The sequence below is a fragment of the Mugil cephalus genome, chromosome 18 (assembly GCF_022458985.1).
Source record: "Mugil cephalus isolate CIBA_MC_2020 chromosome 18, CIBA_Mcephalus_1.1, whole genome shotgun sequence".
NCBI lineage: Eukaryota > Metazoa > Chordata > Actinopteri > Mugiliformes > Mugilidae > Mugil > Mugil cephalus.
This window is the reverse complement of record NC_061787.1, coordinates 22,661,663-22,681,029: the sequence shown is the minus strand read 5'-3', so window position 1 is coordinate 22,681,029 and position 19,367 is coordinate 22,661,663. Positions and strand designations below refer to the sequence as shown.

The following is a 19,367-nucleotide window of genomic DNA, read 5'->3' as shown; positions in this document are numbered from 1 at the left end:
TTGCTGCTCTTTGGATTTTGAGTCTTTTAGTGTTTGTGTAATATTTTTTTGTCTTTTTTGTTGTTGCCTTGATTCTTATTTGTGGTTGATTACCTGTTTGCGCCAATTCTGGTCTTTTTGTTGCATTTTTGGATATTTTTGTGGTTGTAGTTTATTTCATCACTTTTATTTTTTGCTGTTTTTGGCTGTTTGTGTGTTTTTGTATTATTTTGTGTCTTGAGTTTATTTGTGTGTTTTTAATGTTTTCTCGTTTGTTTCTCTATCTTTTTGTATTCTTGTCCATCTCTTTGTGGTTACTTTGAACCTTTTAATTGTTGCTTGTGTATTTACATGATGAAAAACACATCTCAGCTATTTTAACAGCTTTTCCACAGATTATTGAGACCGAAATGATAAGTTGGTCATTAGTCACTGATGTTTTACCCACGCACAAAGGTCGAATCCAGACTCAGCGGGTTGACCAACTTCTTATTACCTAAGAATTCCGCCTCCTGACGTGACGTATGCGTGACGCTGCGGTCTGACGGACAGGTAAGCCGACACCGGCCGCCATATTGGGAAACAGCGGAAGTGAGAGAGAGAGAGAGGCGGGTGAAGAGAGAAAGAGAAATATTCGGAGAGATAAAGTCAATCAGTTTCCGAAAAAGGGCGTCCTCCTCTCTGCGTCTTCTCATGCTAGGCTCTCTGGAGGAAGGGGCGGTCTCAGCGCCAGAGAAGATCCGGAATTAGCCCGTGTTCCCTCGGCTCCGCTTGGTCGGTTCGGTACCAGCCGACAGAGAAACGGGACTACAAAAGCTGTAAAATTTTTAATAATAGTAATAATAATAATTTAAAAAAAGAAGAGGAGGGAAGAGGAAAGACAGCGAGGAAAGAAGGGGACTCAGGCTGGACTCAAAGTGTCGACCGAGGGAGGGACAAACCAAAGCGGAACAAAAAATAATAAAGAAGATTACAAGGAGAAAAGTAATAGGGAGAAGAGAGAAAAGATGCCTTTGGCTCAGCTGGCAGATCCCTGGCGGAAGATGCCGCTGGGGGGGACGGCTGGAGAGGTGAGTCCTTCACACAAACACACCAAGACTTTGGTTCGTCCTCATGTTAAACTGAGTGACACCTCATTGACTTTCAGTTGAGCTGCAGGAGCGGATGCAAAAAAAAAAAAAAAAAAAAAAAAAAAAAATATATATATATATGTGTGTGTGTGTGTGTGTGTGTGTGTGTGTGTGTGTACACACACCACAGGATGCAGTCTGGTGATAAAATGATAAAATGCACTATGACATACACTTAAGTCAATACTGTCATTAAATTGCAACATAAGGTTAAAAAATATTCCTTAGTCCTACAGGTCACGCTAATATGTGTTAAACACTTTTTATCCAGCTCTTTAGTTTGTTCGAAAATAATACAAATTAGATGAATAGTGGAAACATCCATGAAAGCTTGTGATGGAACAAAACATGTCTAAAATAAGTTAAAGTAGGGCCTATTTCACTAACAGACATGCTACATGACCTTTACAAAGCACGGTGGTAGCAGCATCATGTTGTCAAACTGCTTTGCATTCAAATGTAAGGTCAAAGACACGTTTCTAAGCTAAAAGAAATGGTAAAGTGGGTTTTGCCAATTGCATCAATAACGACAATGCCCATCAATCTCCTATAGCACTAAAATGCTTAAAATACAGGTTAAAGTTGTATAAAACACGAGACATGCTGCATATAGCCTTTATGGAGCACTGGTGTCTTAGCGACATGTGGCTGGTAAGCCAACCTCTAAGCTTCTGATCGGACATCATGAAGACTCCAAATTAGTAAAGACTCAAGCAAAACATAGTTAAAATACATGTTAAAGTAGCTTAAAATCAAGGTGATGAGACATGCTGCATAGCCTTCATTAAACATGGGGGTAGCAGTATCATGCTGTTAGGCTGCTTTGAATCTGCATAATAGAAAGAAGGTCAAAGACACATTTTGAAGAGTTACAGAATAATTTGTAATAATTGGATCAATAAGGACAACACCCATGAGGCTCATAGAAGAAGAACATGTTTTAAAATACAAGTTAAAGTTGGAGAACATCTCTAAAGAGAATTGCTGCATAGCCTTTATGAAGCATGGTAGTGGCAGCATCATGCTGTCGGGGTGCTTTGGATTTAGATTATAGACAGGTCATAGCCACTTTTTGATGCTAATCCCAACCCCTGTCCTACAGGACAGACTATGTATTAAACCCTCTTTATGAATGTCATGCCCATGTTTTAGTGTTAAATGCACTTGTGTTAACATATCTATCTATCTATCTTGAAGTACACAGAAATGCAGTAATGCTCGGAAGTGAAGTATCAATGCTTTAAACCTCTGTTGAGACTCAAAGCTACTGTAAAAGCAAATTATATTATCAGATATGCAAAATTGTTCAGAGCCCTTAATAATATTAAAGTCACATTACAGGTTACCACTGTGTCCAAAAAGGATCATAATAGCCATACTTTCCTGCTTAATTGAGAAAAGCTCCTGTTGGGACATTATAGTGCTCCAAATGAGATAGGAGAACACAAACATATTGTAGTAATGTTTAGAAGCAATAAACTGAATATGAGAGTGAAGTCATTAGGCGCAACAAGAAATTCAGATGTATGAAAATTATGCATAAGATTTGATTAAAGCACCTATAAATGATATCCCACAAAAGCCCCAAAAGTGGTCAAAAGAGGTTTTGATGCTAAAAGAAGTAGAAAATGGTCTATAGGATTTTGCATACTGCTTTGCATACAAATGGAAGGCCAAAGAAAAGTTTTCAAGCTAAAAGAAGTGTGAAAAAATGCTTTGCAACAATTAGATCCATAATGACAACATCCTTTAAGCTCGTACAGAAACAAAACTTACTAAAAATACAGGTTAAAGTAGTATAGAATATCTGTTAAGACACATGCCTCATATAGTATTTGTGAATGTGGCAGCATCATGCTGCTGGTAAGCCAACCTCTGAGCCCCTGTTAAGACATCATGGAGTCTACACGAACAAACTGTAGTAACCTTTAGCACCAAGCCACAAACTGAACAAATATTTAGGTCATTATTAGGTGCAGCAAATATTGATGTATGAAAATGATGCATCAGGATTTGATTAAAACAAGGGCTATGATATATTAATAAAGTGACAATAAAACCAGTTTTGGCGCTCAAAAAGAAGCTTACATGTGCCAGATTCAAAAAGTACATATCCTACTAAAGTATTAGCGTAGCAGAAATTTATATTTACTAGAAAATACAAATATAAACCTTGAAGGCAGTGATGTAGTGCCAAACTGTGGAATGTAAAATTAATTATTAGTTACTTTTAAAAGCACTGATAGGTGTAAAATAATACCAGTTGTGGTTACTTGTGGTGCAGGACACAGCAAGTTAGCGGAGGCCCTTGAAGTGGTTTTGATTTGATTTATTGCTTTGGTACAAAACAAAATGCCGACTGATGCAAATGTCTAAAGTGAACGTTTGTTCCACAAAACTGAGATACAAAGTTGAAACAAAGCAGCTCCTGTGCGTGTTTTCGTTTTTTTCCCAGTTCTTCCTTCCTACGAGTTTGTAAATCTTGATAAAGAGCAGGAGGCGGTGCCGCCCCGACTGCATGATTCAGGAAGAGCTTACGTCTGTGCGTCCACTTCCTGTATGAGGTGTCACAATGGCTGCATGGAGAAACGTGTGTCACTCCATAAATACCAAATAATAAAACCTGAATCACAACTGGTTCAAACACAAAAATGCACCACGGCCTGCTTCTCCTTTTCTGATTCCTTACAAGCCTGTACCTGCTGCCTCTCCCCTCCTCTCTGTCAACATGAACGTGCTGTTGACGCTCTGCTCAGCGAGGACAACCTCTGGCCCGACGTTACACCTCTCTACAGTCCCTGGGCGTGTAGCCATGTGTCTAATAGCTGAGGTCAAGCTGCCGTACCAGCTTTTTCTAGGCTGCTGAAACACAAATAAAAACACAAAGGAGTGAGTGTGGAGATGAGGAGATACGTCCGTAGGGTTTTAACTGTAAAGACAAGATCATTCAACATGTTGGTTTTTGAATGCGGAAACAAATATGTGCAAGATTGCTGCACTTAGCATGCTTAAATATTTTACCTGCTTAAATATTTACAGCAGGAAAGCTACGACAATGGAAACATTTAATTAACTTCACTCCAGGTTACAGCTAATTATTATTTCCATCATAACACTTTAAATAGGCAGTTTTGAAAAAGTAATCATAAATGAAAAAATAAGTATATACCAAGTAAAAATATCAAAAATGTTGTTCAAGTTTACCAAAGATCTGACTTTGATCATTTTAAATTCAATATTTATATAGTTTGAACTGCCCATCATCTCCTAATCATACACTCACGTTGTATCTAAAACATTAGATACATTACATTAGATAGTGGATTAATCCTATATATAACAGTTCTACACTAAATAAGATAAAATAAAATAAAGCTTTATTGTCTGTCCCAGGAAAAATTCTTCTTTTACTGCTTCATGGCTGTTGTAATGTTCAGTTAATGTGGAAACCACATCAGAATGGGGGTAATTCAGTTTTCGAGGATGTAGTTTGTGGTAAAACTGGATTGATTGAAACACTGAAGTGTGTTATTTAGTCTAGCCCACAGACTACAAGTTAAAATAACAGTAACATACGTCGGGCACAACACTATACTATTCAGTACTACTACAAACCACAGCCTCCGAAGTTATTTGAAAGTAATGTTTAATACCAGAACCTTCATGAAGCTTTAATGTAGAGCTATGCTTTCACTCGTGTACCTACAGAACTGGCAAGTGAACACGGTCGTCAAAATTAGAGAACAATTTATGAACACTCTGATATAATCTTCATTGATCAAAATTTGAAGTAATGTTTGTTGTGGCAATAGCATACTACTAGCACAGTGTTTTATAAATAATTCAGGCACCTAAACAAATACATTTTATTTTGCTGAAAACACAGTGTTAAAAATTAGAGAGCAGAAATGACTGTAACACAGAGAAAGATTACAACTAAATTTTATGAAGGTTACAACAGTCAACAATTAGTAGGAAGTGTACAGGCCCTTGTTTTGAATGACTTCAGCACATCTGCGGCCACAGGACATCACTAGTTTCTCACACTGCTCTGATGTGATTTTTGTCCACTCTTCTTCCATTCTCCTCCACAGAGATTTAGATCAGGACTCTGGACTGGCCTTTTCATAATTTCAGTGTTTTCATCTTCAAACAATTGCTTTATCTGTTTTGCTGTGTGACAAGAGGCAATGTCCTGGATGAAAATTGCTGGCTGACTGGGTGATGAGTGCAGGGGAGGAATCACATGTTGTTGAAGAAGGCTCTGACGAACATTTGCATTCACTCTGCCATATATATTGGTGTGGAGAAGTTTTGGCCCCCTTTCTGATTTCTTATTTTTCGCATGTTTGTCACACCTAAATGTTTCAGGTCGTCAAACAAATTTAAACACAAGTAAACACAAAATGCAGTTTTTAATTTGAGGTTAGTATTATTAAAGGAATACAGTATCCAAACCTAGATGGCCCTGTGGGAAAAAAGTGCTTGACCTGCTGTTACAACATAACTGTAATTTATCACAGCTGAGTTCAACTTCTCTAGCCACACCCAGACCTGATTAGTGCCATACCTGTTCTCAATCAAGAAATCACTTCAATAGGACCAGCCTGACAAAGTGAAGCAGACCAAAAGATCCTCAAAATGTAGAAATCACACAGAGATCTAAAGATATTCTGGAACAAATAAGGTTACAAAGCCATCTCTAAAGCTTTGGGACTCCAGTGAACCACAGTGAGAGTCATTATCCACAAATGGCGAGAATGTGCAACAGTGGTGAACCTTCCTAGGAGTGGCCAGCTGATCAAAATCACCCCAAGAGCTCAGCACCGACTCATCCAAGAGGTCACAAAAGACCCCACAACAACATCCAAAGAACTGCAGGCCTCACTTGCCTCAGTTTAGGTCAGTGTCCATGACTCCACCATAATAAAAGTGACTTGGCAAAAATGACCTCATGACAGAGTTCAAGACCAAAACCACTGCTGAAAAAATAGATCAGAAAGGCTTGTCTCTGTTTTGCCAGAAAACATCTTGATGATCCCTGAGACTTTTGGGAAAATACTCTGTGGACTGACGAGACAAAAGTTGACTGTCACTGGCCGTATGGACTAAACCCAGTCAGCCCTCAGGCCGCTGGCCATTGCTCAAAAGAGCTGCTTGTGCCAGAGTGAAAAGAAGAGAGAGAAGTTCAGCTATGGCAGGCAATAGCATGAACAGGTGGATTACTTACTTTTTAATCCATTTTTCTCAACGTCTTTGGAGGAAAAGTTGGAAGTTAAGAGACTGGGATCGCATCGGCCAAACGATGTTCACATAGCTCAAAGGAACAAATGACAAAATTGTAAGTTTTGTGTTTCTTGGTTTGAAAGAAAGGACTTGTTAATGTGAGTTTTTTCATTTTTTTTTATTAATATTCTGTTAATGTTAATTCTGTTTAAATTAAAATCCATCTATTTGAAAATTTTCTTTGATTTGGGCCACCTTTGGCCTTCACCTGGACAACCTGATGCTAGAGGGTTTGGCTTGCCAGAAAGTTAGGCTGCCAGTTAAATAGGGTTTCAAGATACCATATTTCCGCTAATAGTGGCTGGTATTCAATTAATAGCCAGGTCTCTGAGAATGACCGGGCGCTTGGTTTACACGAATAAATACAGGCTGGATCAAAGAAAAAAATGACTGTGTATTTCAGTCATTGTGAATGCGCTAGTGTGTGTAAGGTCCAGTTCATAATCAATGCAAGTCATGATGCGTCACTGTGGCAAAAATGTGCATGCAGTTTTTTCAGTATGCGACGCAGCAACGCGTCACTGTGGGAGGCGCTAATGCATGTAATGAATTAATTAACTACTACTAATTATACAACAGAAGAAGACTGCCGGAAACATAATGGAAGGGACCCACTTCACATCCCTACTCTTATACAGGATTGACACAGAGAATGCATGGATAGAAATTGAATTAATTGAATTTTATTTATTTATTTTGAACATAATAAAAATATATTTGAAATCTGAAAGAAAAAAACAGACTCTAGACAACTCACCACTCACTACAACGGCAGCCACTTAGTCGAACATAAATTCAACTCCACAGCGGTAGTTTATGACTACGCCGCTGTTACTGTTCTACCACATAAAGCCCTCCCAAAAGGTTCGATTAGTCTGGTAAATCCTGAGCATAATCATTTCCAAACGGAAAGACTCCAGAACAACTTTCTTCCACAAAATATTTGTAGGCTGAGAGGTTGGTCTGGCTTCTGAGTTGCCAAGAGAACTTTTTCAGCTCTCTTGAATGCATCAGTCTTTAAAGTCTGGATTTTATTTTGAAGATCTAGCAAAACAGGTGCTCACTTGTAAAAGCTTATCAGTCTCTTCTGGAAGTAGTCAGATTCAATTATTTCATTCTTACATAATGAAATGCCACTTCCTTATGTTTATATGTACTTCAAATACATTACTGATCCTTGTAATTATTCCTCCTATCAATACTGTCATTGAAGGGATCACTTCCTAAGGTGTATTTGGTAAAAAGTCTTCATATTGTGCAAATAATTGCCCCAGAAGTTGAGAGGAAGCTATAAGGAGTTTCAGCAGTCTGAGTTTGTCAAAAGTAGTTGGTATTTCTCATCTAAGTGAAACATTTCCTGAACTCGGTGAGCTGTGGGGAAAGGACAGTAATACAAAGAGGAAATTTCACAGTAAAATAACTGTAACCTACTGCCTACTTATCAGTTTGACTGAAGGCTTATCTTTAGAAGTCATTCTTTATTGGTCTGTGGAGTCTGACGTATTTAAGTGTTATTTTAATATATATATATTAACCTAAACCAAAAAAGAAAACAAAGCAACAAAAACACAAATAAGCTCTGGCTTAGCAGAGGAAATTAGAAGAGCCCATACAGCAGCATCACTTCCCCTGACCTGGGATGCACTGTGTTTGTTGGCAAAGCTGCAAGATACGCATATTTTTTTACGTAATCATATCTTGTTACAATGCTGGCAGCCTGGAGCTACCTGGAATGCCTATTATCACCAGGTGTGAATGTGATCATGATATAAATCACACCAAAAGTCTGAAAATGATGCAGATAGCTCCTCATTAAAAACTCTCAGGAATTAATGGAAGTTTCCGTTGAATAAAAGGTCTGCAGGACCAGCCTAAATATAAAGAAAATTGGATGAAAAAAGTATGAAGATCTTGATTGTAATTTCATCAAAACAATCAGTTCCAACAGAGCAGCCCCAACCACCTTTCTTCCATAAAAAATATGGCTTCCAGGTTAGTACTTAAAAGGCTCACTCTAAACGATGACAACATTACAACATACTTCCTGAAATCACAAGGACAAAGATAAACAGGTGGAGACAGGCTGCAGTCTTATTAACAGGTCAGTCTTTCATTTAATGAAAAACCAAGTGAGTCCTCTCTGTCAGTCTGTCTCCATTTCCTCCATCCCTTCACTTCTCTCAGCCCTATTCTCCTGCACTTTAATAATCACCATAATCACCTCTATTGTTGTCATTGTTTTGGTCGTGCAGTAGTATCAGTGCTATCAGGGTCTAATTCACAGCTGGTGTTACAGCAAGAGAGTAGCCAGACTGCTAATCCTCATTACATAATGCTAATTTATATATACATATTTTTCTTTTTTTTTTTTTGGCTGAGCAGACGAGGCAGAAGTGGCATGAGCTTGGTGGCCCTGCTGATAAATCTCACACTGAGACCGTCTGCAGACTGTTTTTTTTTTTGTTGTTTTTTTTGTCTCATGTTTTGAACTCTGGTTTAATCATGGGAAGCAGGAGGAAGATGATGATAAGGATGGTAGCATATAATGAAAACAAACTTGTCCTGATACTAATTCAGGTTATAACTATATTAAAGCCCTGTGCATTTATTCATATGACCCCCCAGGGTGCTCTACAGAGATGAAATTATGACATTATTTGATTGAGTTATCTAAGAAAAAAAAGGGGGGGTTTTACTTTATTAGTTGACATATAAATTAAGAATTCATTACAACAAGAGTTTCAATAATAAATATAGAAATAGAAACAAGTAAATAAATAAAGACATAAAAGCTTGAATTGTCGCAATTGGAATCAAGTCGGTGCAGTTTGTATTTCCCTCTTGCCTATTTTTCAGGTCAACGTGTTGTTACCTGAAGGGATTGGGCTGCACGTGGAGCAGATGCATATTACAGAGTTGATGCTGTGTATCAGCTGGGTTTTAATGCGTGACCTCTCTGTTTGTGGTTACAGGATGCACATCACGATCCCGAGGAGTCTGTGGGTGAGGATGACTCCATGCACGGCGATACGGTAAGTCCACACAGAGCCTTTGGAGGGTCTTGTTAGTCCTGCCTGATGTTTAATGGACTGCAGTGTTAAACACAGCGGACAATGCTCTGGACTCACTCATGGCAGTCATGTGTTTGACGGGCTATATTGACAAGTAAATGACGTTTTTATCCATTGTACACTGACATGTGTGTAACTGTTTCAGTTACATTCACACAAAATAGAGTGTTGCTCTCAGATGATTTATCCATCCTGTGACAAAACTGACGCCTACTCCTGTGAGATAATTGCTGGTATGAAATTAAAACACAGTGTGGCTCACTATTAAAGTCATGACTCATCTTGAAGCAGAAGAATTCTCAGATCCTCTGCATGCCCCGATATCATCCTTTATCACATTTCTGGAGTTACTTTAGGAGTCGATGTTGGTATTTGCTCTGGATATAAACCCATATTCTTCTTTCTATGGCCCAGTTTTAGGCTAAATTTGCTTTGGTATTGTTGCTTTGGGGAAATAAGTAAATACAGTGTATTTTATGATGTTTGTGGTCATAGTTGGAATAGTGAACAGGATTACCAGGCATATTACACAGACCCAGGACCCTGAGGCATCCAAACTCAGACAGGAGATAATAGACAACCACAAAGAGACAGAATTGACATTAGATAGCTAATGAGTAAACTTATTGGTTTCAGTTAGAGAAAAGTCGTGTGTTATGCCATTTGTCGGTGTTGGGCCAGTTGTGAGCTGATGCTGGGCTGGTGTTGACGGCTTGTCAGCTGATTCAGCATATTGAATTGGTGGTGGAATGAGTCTGTCACAGGAATTACACAGATGGGCTGTTTGTCTAAGAGAAAGATAAACTGAACTGTTTTCAGCTCTTCCTACTTTCCTAGTGTCTGAGAGCTCTTCCTGATTCCCATTTTGAATGATGAATAAAGACTACTACCACCTGCTGGTATGGAGTTATTCCCTCTCTCACAGAAGCAGAACTAACTGTAGACTTTGTGTAGCGTTCAAGTGCAGCTTTTTGGTTGAGACACAGAAGACTTGAGGCATTGCATGGTCTGTTTTTGTTGTTGGTAGTTCTTGGAAGGTTTGGTGATGGATCAGACTGAATTTTGACAGAAAGAAATCCTATTTAATGTTTATCTGGTATGATGGATTTGTCACCAACCAAGGCATTTTTAAGTTTCACCTGTACGTGAGTCTCTGGAGTTCAGTGATTATGGGCACTTTTACTTGACGTTTGAATATTGCTCGTAACATTTACATCCAAATGACTCTGGGATGCAGTAACTTTCAACAATGAGCCAATTGACTCTGCAGTTTTATGTTCAAAAAGAAACAGAACCCGAATTGTTAAACATTGTTTACACAGCAAATTGAGAAGAGTTGAATTCTTGGTGTTAAACTAGACATACACTAGTAGAGTTAATCCATTATAATTAACTCTCAGTCGATAAATAGTTGTTGTCAAAACTGAGTGTAAAAAGTGTCACTAAATCAAACCTCTAGGTGTAAATGTTTAAATATTAACTCCGAACTTATTACTCTAAACACTGATCCTGTATTTAATACCTCAAGTGTCAACCCCCCCATGCATGCATGCCTGGCCTCATGTAACATAGAAAGTGAATAACGGCAGTAAATGGTACGTTTGGCTTGACGTTTTGTCTGAGTGAGACGAGTCATGCACTTTGTAACCGTAGATATAAAACGTGATAAGATGATGCCAATGGTTCAGAGTTGCTAGCTAGCGTGCTAAAGTGGTGCTAACTCTACATACATACATTGTGCCTTACTGTTGCATGTTCTAATATTTGTGGTGCAAGTTTGAAAATAAATGTTTTCATCAATCAAGAATCAAGAGAATCAAGAATCAAGAATCAAGAATCTTTATTGTCATTATGCAAGGCACAACGAAATTCTGTGCAGCAGCTCTTGGTATAAATGTACAGACCTGAGATATATAAATAATATAAATATAGAATAGGAAATATAAAATAGAATAACAAGTTAAAATAAAAAATAGAATTTAAGAATAAAATAAGATGAGATGAGAGGTAGTAGTGCAATCAAGGATATTTAAAGTGACCAGTATGAATATTGCATGTATAGCAGCATGTTTAGACAAGGTGCAGTGCAGTATCAGAGTCTATCTGGCATCTGCAGGGGTTTAATGCTCAGTCTCTGGATGGGGGGGTATGTGAGGAGATGGGGTGATGGATTTCACAGCTCTGGGGAAGAAGCTGTGTCTCAGTCTGTTTGTCTTGGTCTTTATATTCCTGAACCTCTTCCTGGAGGGAAGAGGCACAAACAGTTCGTGGCTTGGGTGGGTGGGGTCTGCAGCTATACGGCCAGCCCTCCTTTGGACCCGGCTGTCACATATTGAGTTTCATAAAACGTGATAAGATGATGCTAATGGTTCGGAGTTGCTAGCTAGCGTGCTAAAGTGGTGCTAACGCTACACTGTGCCTTACTATTGCATGTTCTAATATTTGTGGTGCAAGTTTGAAAATAAATGTTTTTGAACTGCCAAACATGGCTACCTTTTTATTTTAGTAAAGTGTATTTTCCAAGTATTTTTCATAGGATTATATAAGAATTATATTGACACCTTTTAAGTGTTATGGGGGTAACACTTGTGTAGTTAAGAAATGAGAGAGTAAATTGCTAACACTACATAAAAGTGTTAAAAAAATCTAACACTGGTTGGTGTTAGGCAGTGTTAAATTTAACTACAAGAAGAGTCAAATTTACACTAACTTAGTGTGAAGGTACCAACACTCGAAAAAGTGTTAAATTAACACTCGGAGGTGTGGACCCATATAGACACCTGATGTTTGCACCAGAATGAATATTATTTTTATCCCACTTTGAGGGTCCACTGAGTTGATCTGTGTGTAGCGGATACAGGCAGGCAGGGCAGCTGCATGCATTGATTTTTAAATGTAGAGGAGATGGTTTATGGATTGACTGAGCAAAGCTGAGTACTCATTACCTCTCTCTCCAGAGTCCACTGCATACACAGACATTAAGACACATACACACACAAAATCTGAGGCAAGAAGCTAGAAAAACATTATGGACGTCACATCAACTGGGTGTGTGTGTGTGAGGTTGAATATATTACAGAGCTGCTAATGAGTGAGTTAGACTGCTCAGTGGACGAAAGGAAGGCATTTAGACAGTAGTAGAAGGTGCAAACAGAATTATTCCTTGATTGAGAAATGAAAAGTTTTGTATGACTGGTGCTGCCTTCAAATAGGGTTGCGTTTACACACAGTTTACAAGAAAAGTCAATATGAATGGCACCCTCTTGTGTTTTTTTCAAACTCGTAGTGCATACTTTTCAGAAATGGCCGAGTAGGATGTGAATCCTACTCAGTGAATATGTTGTTATTTAGTCATATTGAATTTGATTTTATAATATGTCTGGGTAAAAGGTAGACATACCTAACGACATTACCTTTTCATTCTACTTTTGCATTGCCTACATTAAGTTGTTTGGATGCTTGGTTGTTTGCTAACTGTGGTTTCTAGATGTGGCTAACTGTGGTTTCTAGATGTTAACATTAGCTCAGCAGCTGTGTTACAGTTGAACACAGTTGAATTACCACCTTTCTGACAGTTTCAACATCAGTCAAGAATCAAGAACCATTTTTTTGTCATTATGTGACGATATAACAAAATTTTGGGCAGTAAGTAGCTCCTGGCTTAAGTAGTACAAAACAAAGAAGAGGATACATTAGTTTTCTGTAGTGTTCCTAATAAACGGGCAAGTGAGTGTATGCTGCATCCACTTAATAACACGCACAACTAATACCAGGACACTATATTGCTCATTATCTGCCTACTGATGCAGTTGTCGGAAGACTATCCAGACTATCTTTGTATTAGTCCCCATTACCAATAAACATGGTTTCCAAAATGGTGGAACACTGTGAGGATCTACACTCCTTTGCCAAAACATAAGTTACACTAGTGAAAACTAATTAATTTATGTATAACGATAAGGGTTGCAGTGGTACGGTAAATTTCTAGAAACTTGTCTCAAACTTGTCTTTAGCTGGTGTGAAATGCTTCCACACACTGATGGCATACGTGGTATTTTTCTGCAAATATGTAGATGGTAAGCTGAACTAATGGAAAGGTCAATACATTTCAAACTGATGTATGAAATCTTGTGTTGTTACATAAAACCATCTAGCAGGAGGCAGAAGTAACAGCATCTACATTTTGCGGTAGCTAGCATCACGATAAGCTAAATTTTTTAATGAAATGTTGCTAGCTAGCTTACATTTAGCATATCCGTAAGTAAGCTAGCAATAGATTTTGATTTTGGTAGTTAAGCTTTAACACCATAGATCAAATATCATCTACCTCACATTGTCATCAAAACTTTCTTGACTGTATGTTGTGCTCAAATGTGTGGCTTCAATACTGTATGTTTGTTGTGGGCTCAGACAAGTTGTTTTCGTAGTTCAGAATTCTAGAAATCACTGTGCATGTGATGGAGAAATGCACAATGCATGTATGGGGTTGTGACCTCAATAGCGCTGCAGGAAGTAGTGTGCTATGTCCCTGCTGTGATGTAGGAATAATATTATGTACTAAACCGCACTCACATCAAACCTGAGAGTTTTGAATGACCAGTGAATGAATGACCACTTGTTAAGTTACTGCACTTTGTAGGTAGCAGCCTTCCAAGTGTGTCCTCACGTTCAACAATTAACACCTTCTTTAAAATAGTACAGACACACATGCCTGACTCTGCTGCTGATTGAGTCAGTCTCACATACACACAGCGTTAGTTATCACTGGTTTGTATATATGTGCAGGAACACATTCACTTGACATATTCAATGTACCGCACAATGCACACACGCAAACTTTCCCCGTGCCCACAGCGCACCAGAAAATGGTTTCCAGACAGCTTTAGGAACCTCACTGCTCTCTGAGGGACCAATGAACATCTGCCACCATCTGCTGCAGTTTAGTTTAGTGTGTGTGTGCGTGTGTGCGCATGTGTGTGCGTATGTGTGTTCAATACACAGTATCATGTCTCATAAGGATGAGGTCACACATTCGCTGTAGGAGAGGATGACTCTGACTGCTGGTTTGAACCCGGGCAAACATTTGAACAAACACCGGCTTTGTGGATTTTGTGCTGTCAGTTTTTTTTTGTAGTTGTTGTGTTTTACTCTTACTTCAGATTGTTGTTGTTACTTCAGATGGATTCATATTGTTTCAAAAATTCACTTGTATTACTACAATATGTGGTCGATACAATAAAAGTTAAGTCTGAAATTGATTTGGAGAGATTTTACACCTTCTAAAAGGTGTAAAACTTTGCCAGTTCATTAGGTACTCTAGTGAATGCATTCTAATATGCATTCCTGAACTAAATCTTCTCGTCACAAAAGTTCTGGTATTCAGCATTAGCTTCAAATAATAGGCTGATCCTTGTTCTAGTCCGATTTTAAACAAACAAAATCTCCTCTCCTGGAGATTCAAAAAGGCTTCTCTACAACAAATAATGGGTCAGCAATCCAACACCATTAAGTCTGTTACCCTCTCTATGATATTTTCTTCTACTAACCAAACATTATAACAGAAGGAAGAAGAGGTTTTGTGGTTTTGGTTTATGTTAGAGCTAAGATGAATAACTACAGAAGTGATCATTTTTCAAATGCCTGAATCAACCCTGATACCAATCTCCCAATCCCTCCTTTTTTCCTTTGAAATCTACAAAGCCAGTTTTTTTTGGGAGGCAGGCCCTGAACATGATATTTTTACTTTTTTTTTTAACTACTTATAAATACTTTGCTTTTCATTTTGTTATTATTTTGTTGGTTCAGGTACCCGCTAAACAATTTACTGGCAAAACTTTTTAGTTGATTATTTTAGCATGGATCCTTTTGTTCAGTCAGGTGCAGCATTCACACTGAGTAAAGGAGAGATCATTAAACAGCTGAACTGTGGTGAATGACCAGAAACCTGATCCTCATTTTGGCTGTTGCACAGCAGCAGCATGACATCTGGAAGACCCGACAGTCTCGTTTTCTTGTCTGTCTAAGTTGCCTGGCGGCAAAAAAGAAAGACAAAAGAAAAGGTGGAACAGTCTGTTTTTAAATTACCCTGATGAGTTTTCCCTCACTGAATGCCACCAGCTGATCTGGAGCTGGAACTCCTGCATCATCAACAGCCGCTCAATCAACATGCTCTGTTGCACACAAAAGTCTTGTTGGGTTTCTTGAACATGTTTCATCATAGTCTTCAGTTCTAACAGGCTGCTTGGGAGTATATTAGGAACATGGTTAAAACATAGATTTTCATTATCACAGAATTTATTTTTCAGATTTCATAAATTAAAATGTGTGCATGTGTGTGCATGGGCGTGCGTGCATGTTCACGTAGCACTTGCTGGCAGATGGTCTTCTGGAGCTCACACACAGTAACATACTCTTATTCAGTCACACTCAGGTGTGTGTATGAGAAGGACCAGATAAACAATCCGCTCATTCACTTATAGTTTAAACTGTCACATCCTCTGAACTGTGAAAAAGAAGGCAGTGAGTTTTGTGTGTGTCAAAGTGTGTTTGTAAGTTCTTTTCACACACAAGCAAGTGCAGTCAGGTTATTTCGTAAGTTCTTCTTTTGTAAAAGGACCTATTTTGGGGGTTAGCGGTTATTTCTTTGTGTCTGTGGTCATTCTTCCGTGTGTCCAAGAGTGAGGCAGGAAGCAGATGTGTACACCTAAAATGGAAACTGCCGTCCCCGCCCACACTGTCTAGGGTGGATGTTGATGGATACAATGAGAGAGGAATTATTGACTGATAGGAAGAGGTACAAAGCGAGGGAAGGAATGTGTGTGCTGGAGTGAAGAGGCAGATAAAAAAGATTTCACTTTCTCTGGGTTTCTGTTCAGTTGGTGCGTCCCTTTGTGGTACAAGTCAGGGTCCCAGTGTGTGTGTGTTGTGAACAAAGCATTGTGAATTTTGCCATTGTGAGGTCATGGGCTGATGATGTAATCTGTGTAACCCTGCACCACTTTTCCTAAACACACTGCTCTCTCCAGGAACTGACCAATCGCAGAGCAACCACAATAAACACACATAAGCCGCACACACAAGGAAATAGTTGTGGTGTTTTTGTGAGGACCCTCAGGGTTGGCCTCATGACCTCTGACCTTTATTCTCAACCTCACTTAGCAATAACGCTAAGTTGTTACTAGTAGTTAGTTACTTATTATTTTATTATCCTTATTAGTTTTTTTTTTTTTATCATTTTTAATCCTTAGAACTGCATGTTTTTGCCTGATATCAGTTGTGAAAAGCCAAACAATAATTTATTTAAGTATAAGTTATTTTCTTGTTCAGTTGATTTGTCCTTTGGCCAAACATGTCATCTTACTTTGTTTGATAAATACTAATTCTAATATATAGAGTTAAAATAACAGAAAAGTGGGGATATAAAAAATAAATAAATACAGGTGAAAGGATTTGAAACTAAACAGTTACAAAATGTCTTAAACTAAATTAAGTTATTACTGAAATATTTTGCAGTTTATAGAACAAGAACAAATGCTCATTTTGAAAACCATTTTGATTGCAAAAGGATCTTTGCATAAAACTTTTTTTTTTATCTCACTTTACCTCTGACTGGAAGGAGTGGAGTGTTCCTTATTTTATACTAATAAGACATTTTTAAAACATGTCAAAAAAAAGCTCCCACATGTAAAGTAATTTACTTCTGTATGGACAGAGCTCATCCTACTGTTGCCGCTCCGTTTGGATTGACCGGATGCTCCATGCCCGCTATCAGGATAGTAACTTTAATGCCAGGAACCAAGATGGTGTTTCCTTGTGTTACGTCAGTAAACTGTTTCAGACGGGTCCGTTGGTCGTATTATTGTTATTTTTTTTACTTATTCTTATTACTAGTGAGAAGATGCTCTCAAATGTCTGACTGTCTGGAATGTGACACAGACTTCGAACCAACCCTCCTCCTCCCCCTTAGGAATTTCTTGTATGGTGTTCCCCTCTGCTTAGGATCAGCGCTCACACTTAACATCCTGTAACCCTGCTGCCCTTAATAAAGTTATGGTGACCTTTCCTTTCCTTTCCTTTCCTTTCCTTTCCTTTCCTTTCCTTTCCTTTCCTTTCCTTTCCTTTCCTTTCCTTGAATGTTTTCCTTTCCATTGTTGTCACAGACATTGTTGTTTTTATCACGAATGTGGTGTGTTGATTTCACACAGACGATGCTTTAACAAACCCGTGGGAAATCTCAGCGCTGTGACTATATAATAAACAGTATTAATTACTTGTAGTACTTATCACACAGACTCAAACAGTAAAGATGGTGTTACTTTGTAAAGTTTACTGTCCTGCCTGCTACTTTTTGCTTCAGTGACATGGCCTGTGTGTGTGTGTGTGTGTGTGTGTGTGTGTGTGTGTGTGTGTGTGTGTGTGTGTGTGTGTGTGTGTGTGTGTGTGCACTGGCAGGGGTTCAAGGACAGATGTGTGCCTTCCTGTACAGATGTTGTTGCCAGGGAAACAGGACAGGACATGCTTTAATCGCCATGATGAGCAGCTGGAGGGCCTTCCTGTGTGTGTATGTTTGTGTGAGTGTGAGCATGAATGTACGCTGTAACGTGTTTGTCAATTAATCAGTGTGTACACGGTTGTGACAGGAGAGGGATGTGATGAAGACGCCCTTTTTTTCACACACACCATTCACATGTTCAGACTGTTTGTTTCTGGCTGTCGGGATTCATGAGAAATGTATGTATATGTCTACTTGGTCTTGGCCTGTTTGTATTTAGAGTGTGCCTGTATGTGTGTGCTCGTGCTCAGGTACAGCTATCTTTTAAAGGACCAGTTTTTAGTTCTACCAGCGGAGTGAGGACATTTGTGTAAAGTGAGAACATTTTGTGTGATCCTCACTTCTTTACAAGGCTGTTTGAGGGTTAAGACTTGGTTATGATGTAAAGGTCACAATCAGATTCAGATTCAGTTATGGGTTAGGCACTTGGTTGAGATGGGTAGGGTTTGGGCAGGGGTGTCCAAACCTTTTTTTCCTGAGGGCCACATACAGATGAATATACTGGGCCACTCACTAGAGGTGAAGTATACTGTCTCACTTCTAATGCATGCATATTAGCAAAATCAGTCAAATGCAGGTAAATTACATTTGATAATTGAACATTTTCTCAGTGACAGCCTCAGATTGTTTATTATGGTGCTGATCCTGAGAAATAGGTGATGTGGATATTTCAAGCTTATTATGCAAATCAACAATTATTGGGCTTGTTAATATCAACTCACCTTGGTTAAAAATGATCGCCTTGACAACAGAATAAAATAATCTCCCTTTTTTACTCTCCTGAACCCTCGACTAGTTTTGGTTTTGGTTTACTAGGCTTATCAGCCTGTGTAGTAAAACATCCATAAAAAACAATTCATCCGTTCATTAGGTACACCAATGGAAACTTACAGTGACAACAAGAAAAAAGTTGCTTGGACAATAAAGATTGCATTTACCTTCACTGCAATCACTATATTTGAAAATATGTGGCGAAAGGTGTGCCAGACAGTTGTTTTTTGATAATTTAACAGAAAACACCGGTAGAGAAGCAAAGACATAAAACCTATAAAATAAAAGAGAAAATATTGTAGAAAGAAGAAACTGAAATATATCCATATTAATCTAATTGGTTCCCTATGATTAGCTGAAAAGAACTAAAGACAGCCTTTAATGATCCATGAGGGAAATTACTTTGTCACCTTAACTTTGTTGCACATATAAGTAAACAATTCAAATACGCAAGAAAGATAAAACAAATGAAACTCTGAACAAACTCTTTTTTTAATGTATGGGACATGTTAGGGTTTCTTTTTGTTGAGATCATTGCTATTTGTTCCTGAATATATTGATGTTTTATTCAGATGACGC

The 19,367-nt window shown here is 38.4% G+C and overlaps 1 protein-coding gene across 2 annotated transcripts in view; it reads left to right on the top strand.

Annotated features, from left to right (window-relative positions):
• Window positions 1–569: 569 nt before the first annotated feature.
• Window positions 570–19,367, top strand: part of rps6ka3b (ribosomal protein S6 kinase, polypeptide 3b) — a 57,739-nt gene continuing 38,941 nt past the window's right edge. For both annotated transcript variants that reach the window (XM_047612277.1, XM_047612276.1), the window contains exons 1-2: window positions 570–1,049; window positions 9,368–9,427. In XM_047612277.1, the coding sequence (XP_047468233.1) occupies window positions 987–1,049; window positions 9,368–9,427 (123 nt within the window). In that variant the 5' untranslated portion in view covers window positions 570–986. The remainder of the gene's footprint in view (window positions 1,050–9,367; window positions 9,428–19,367) is intronic.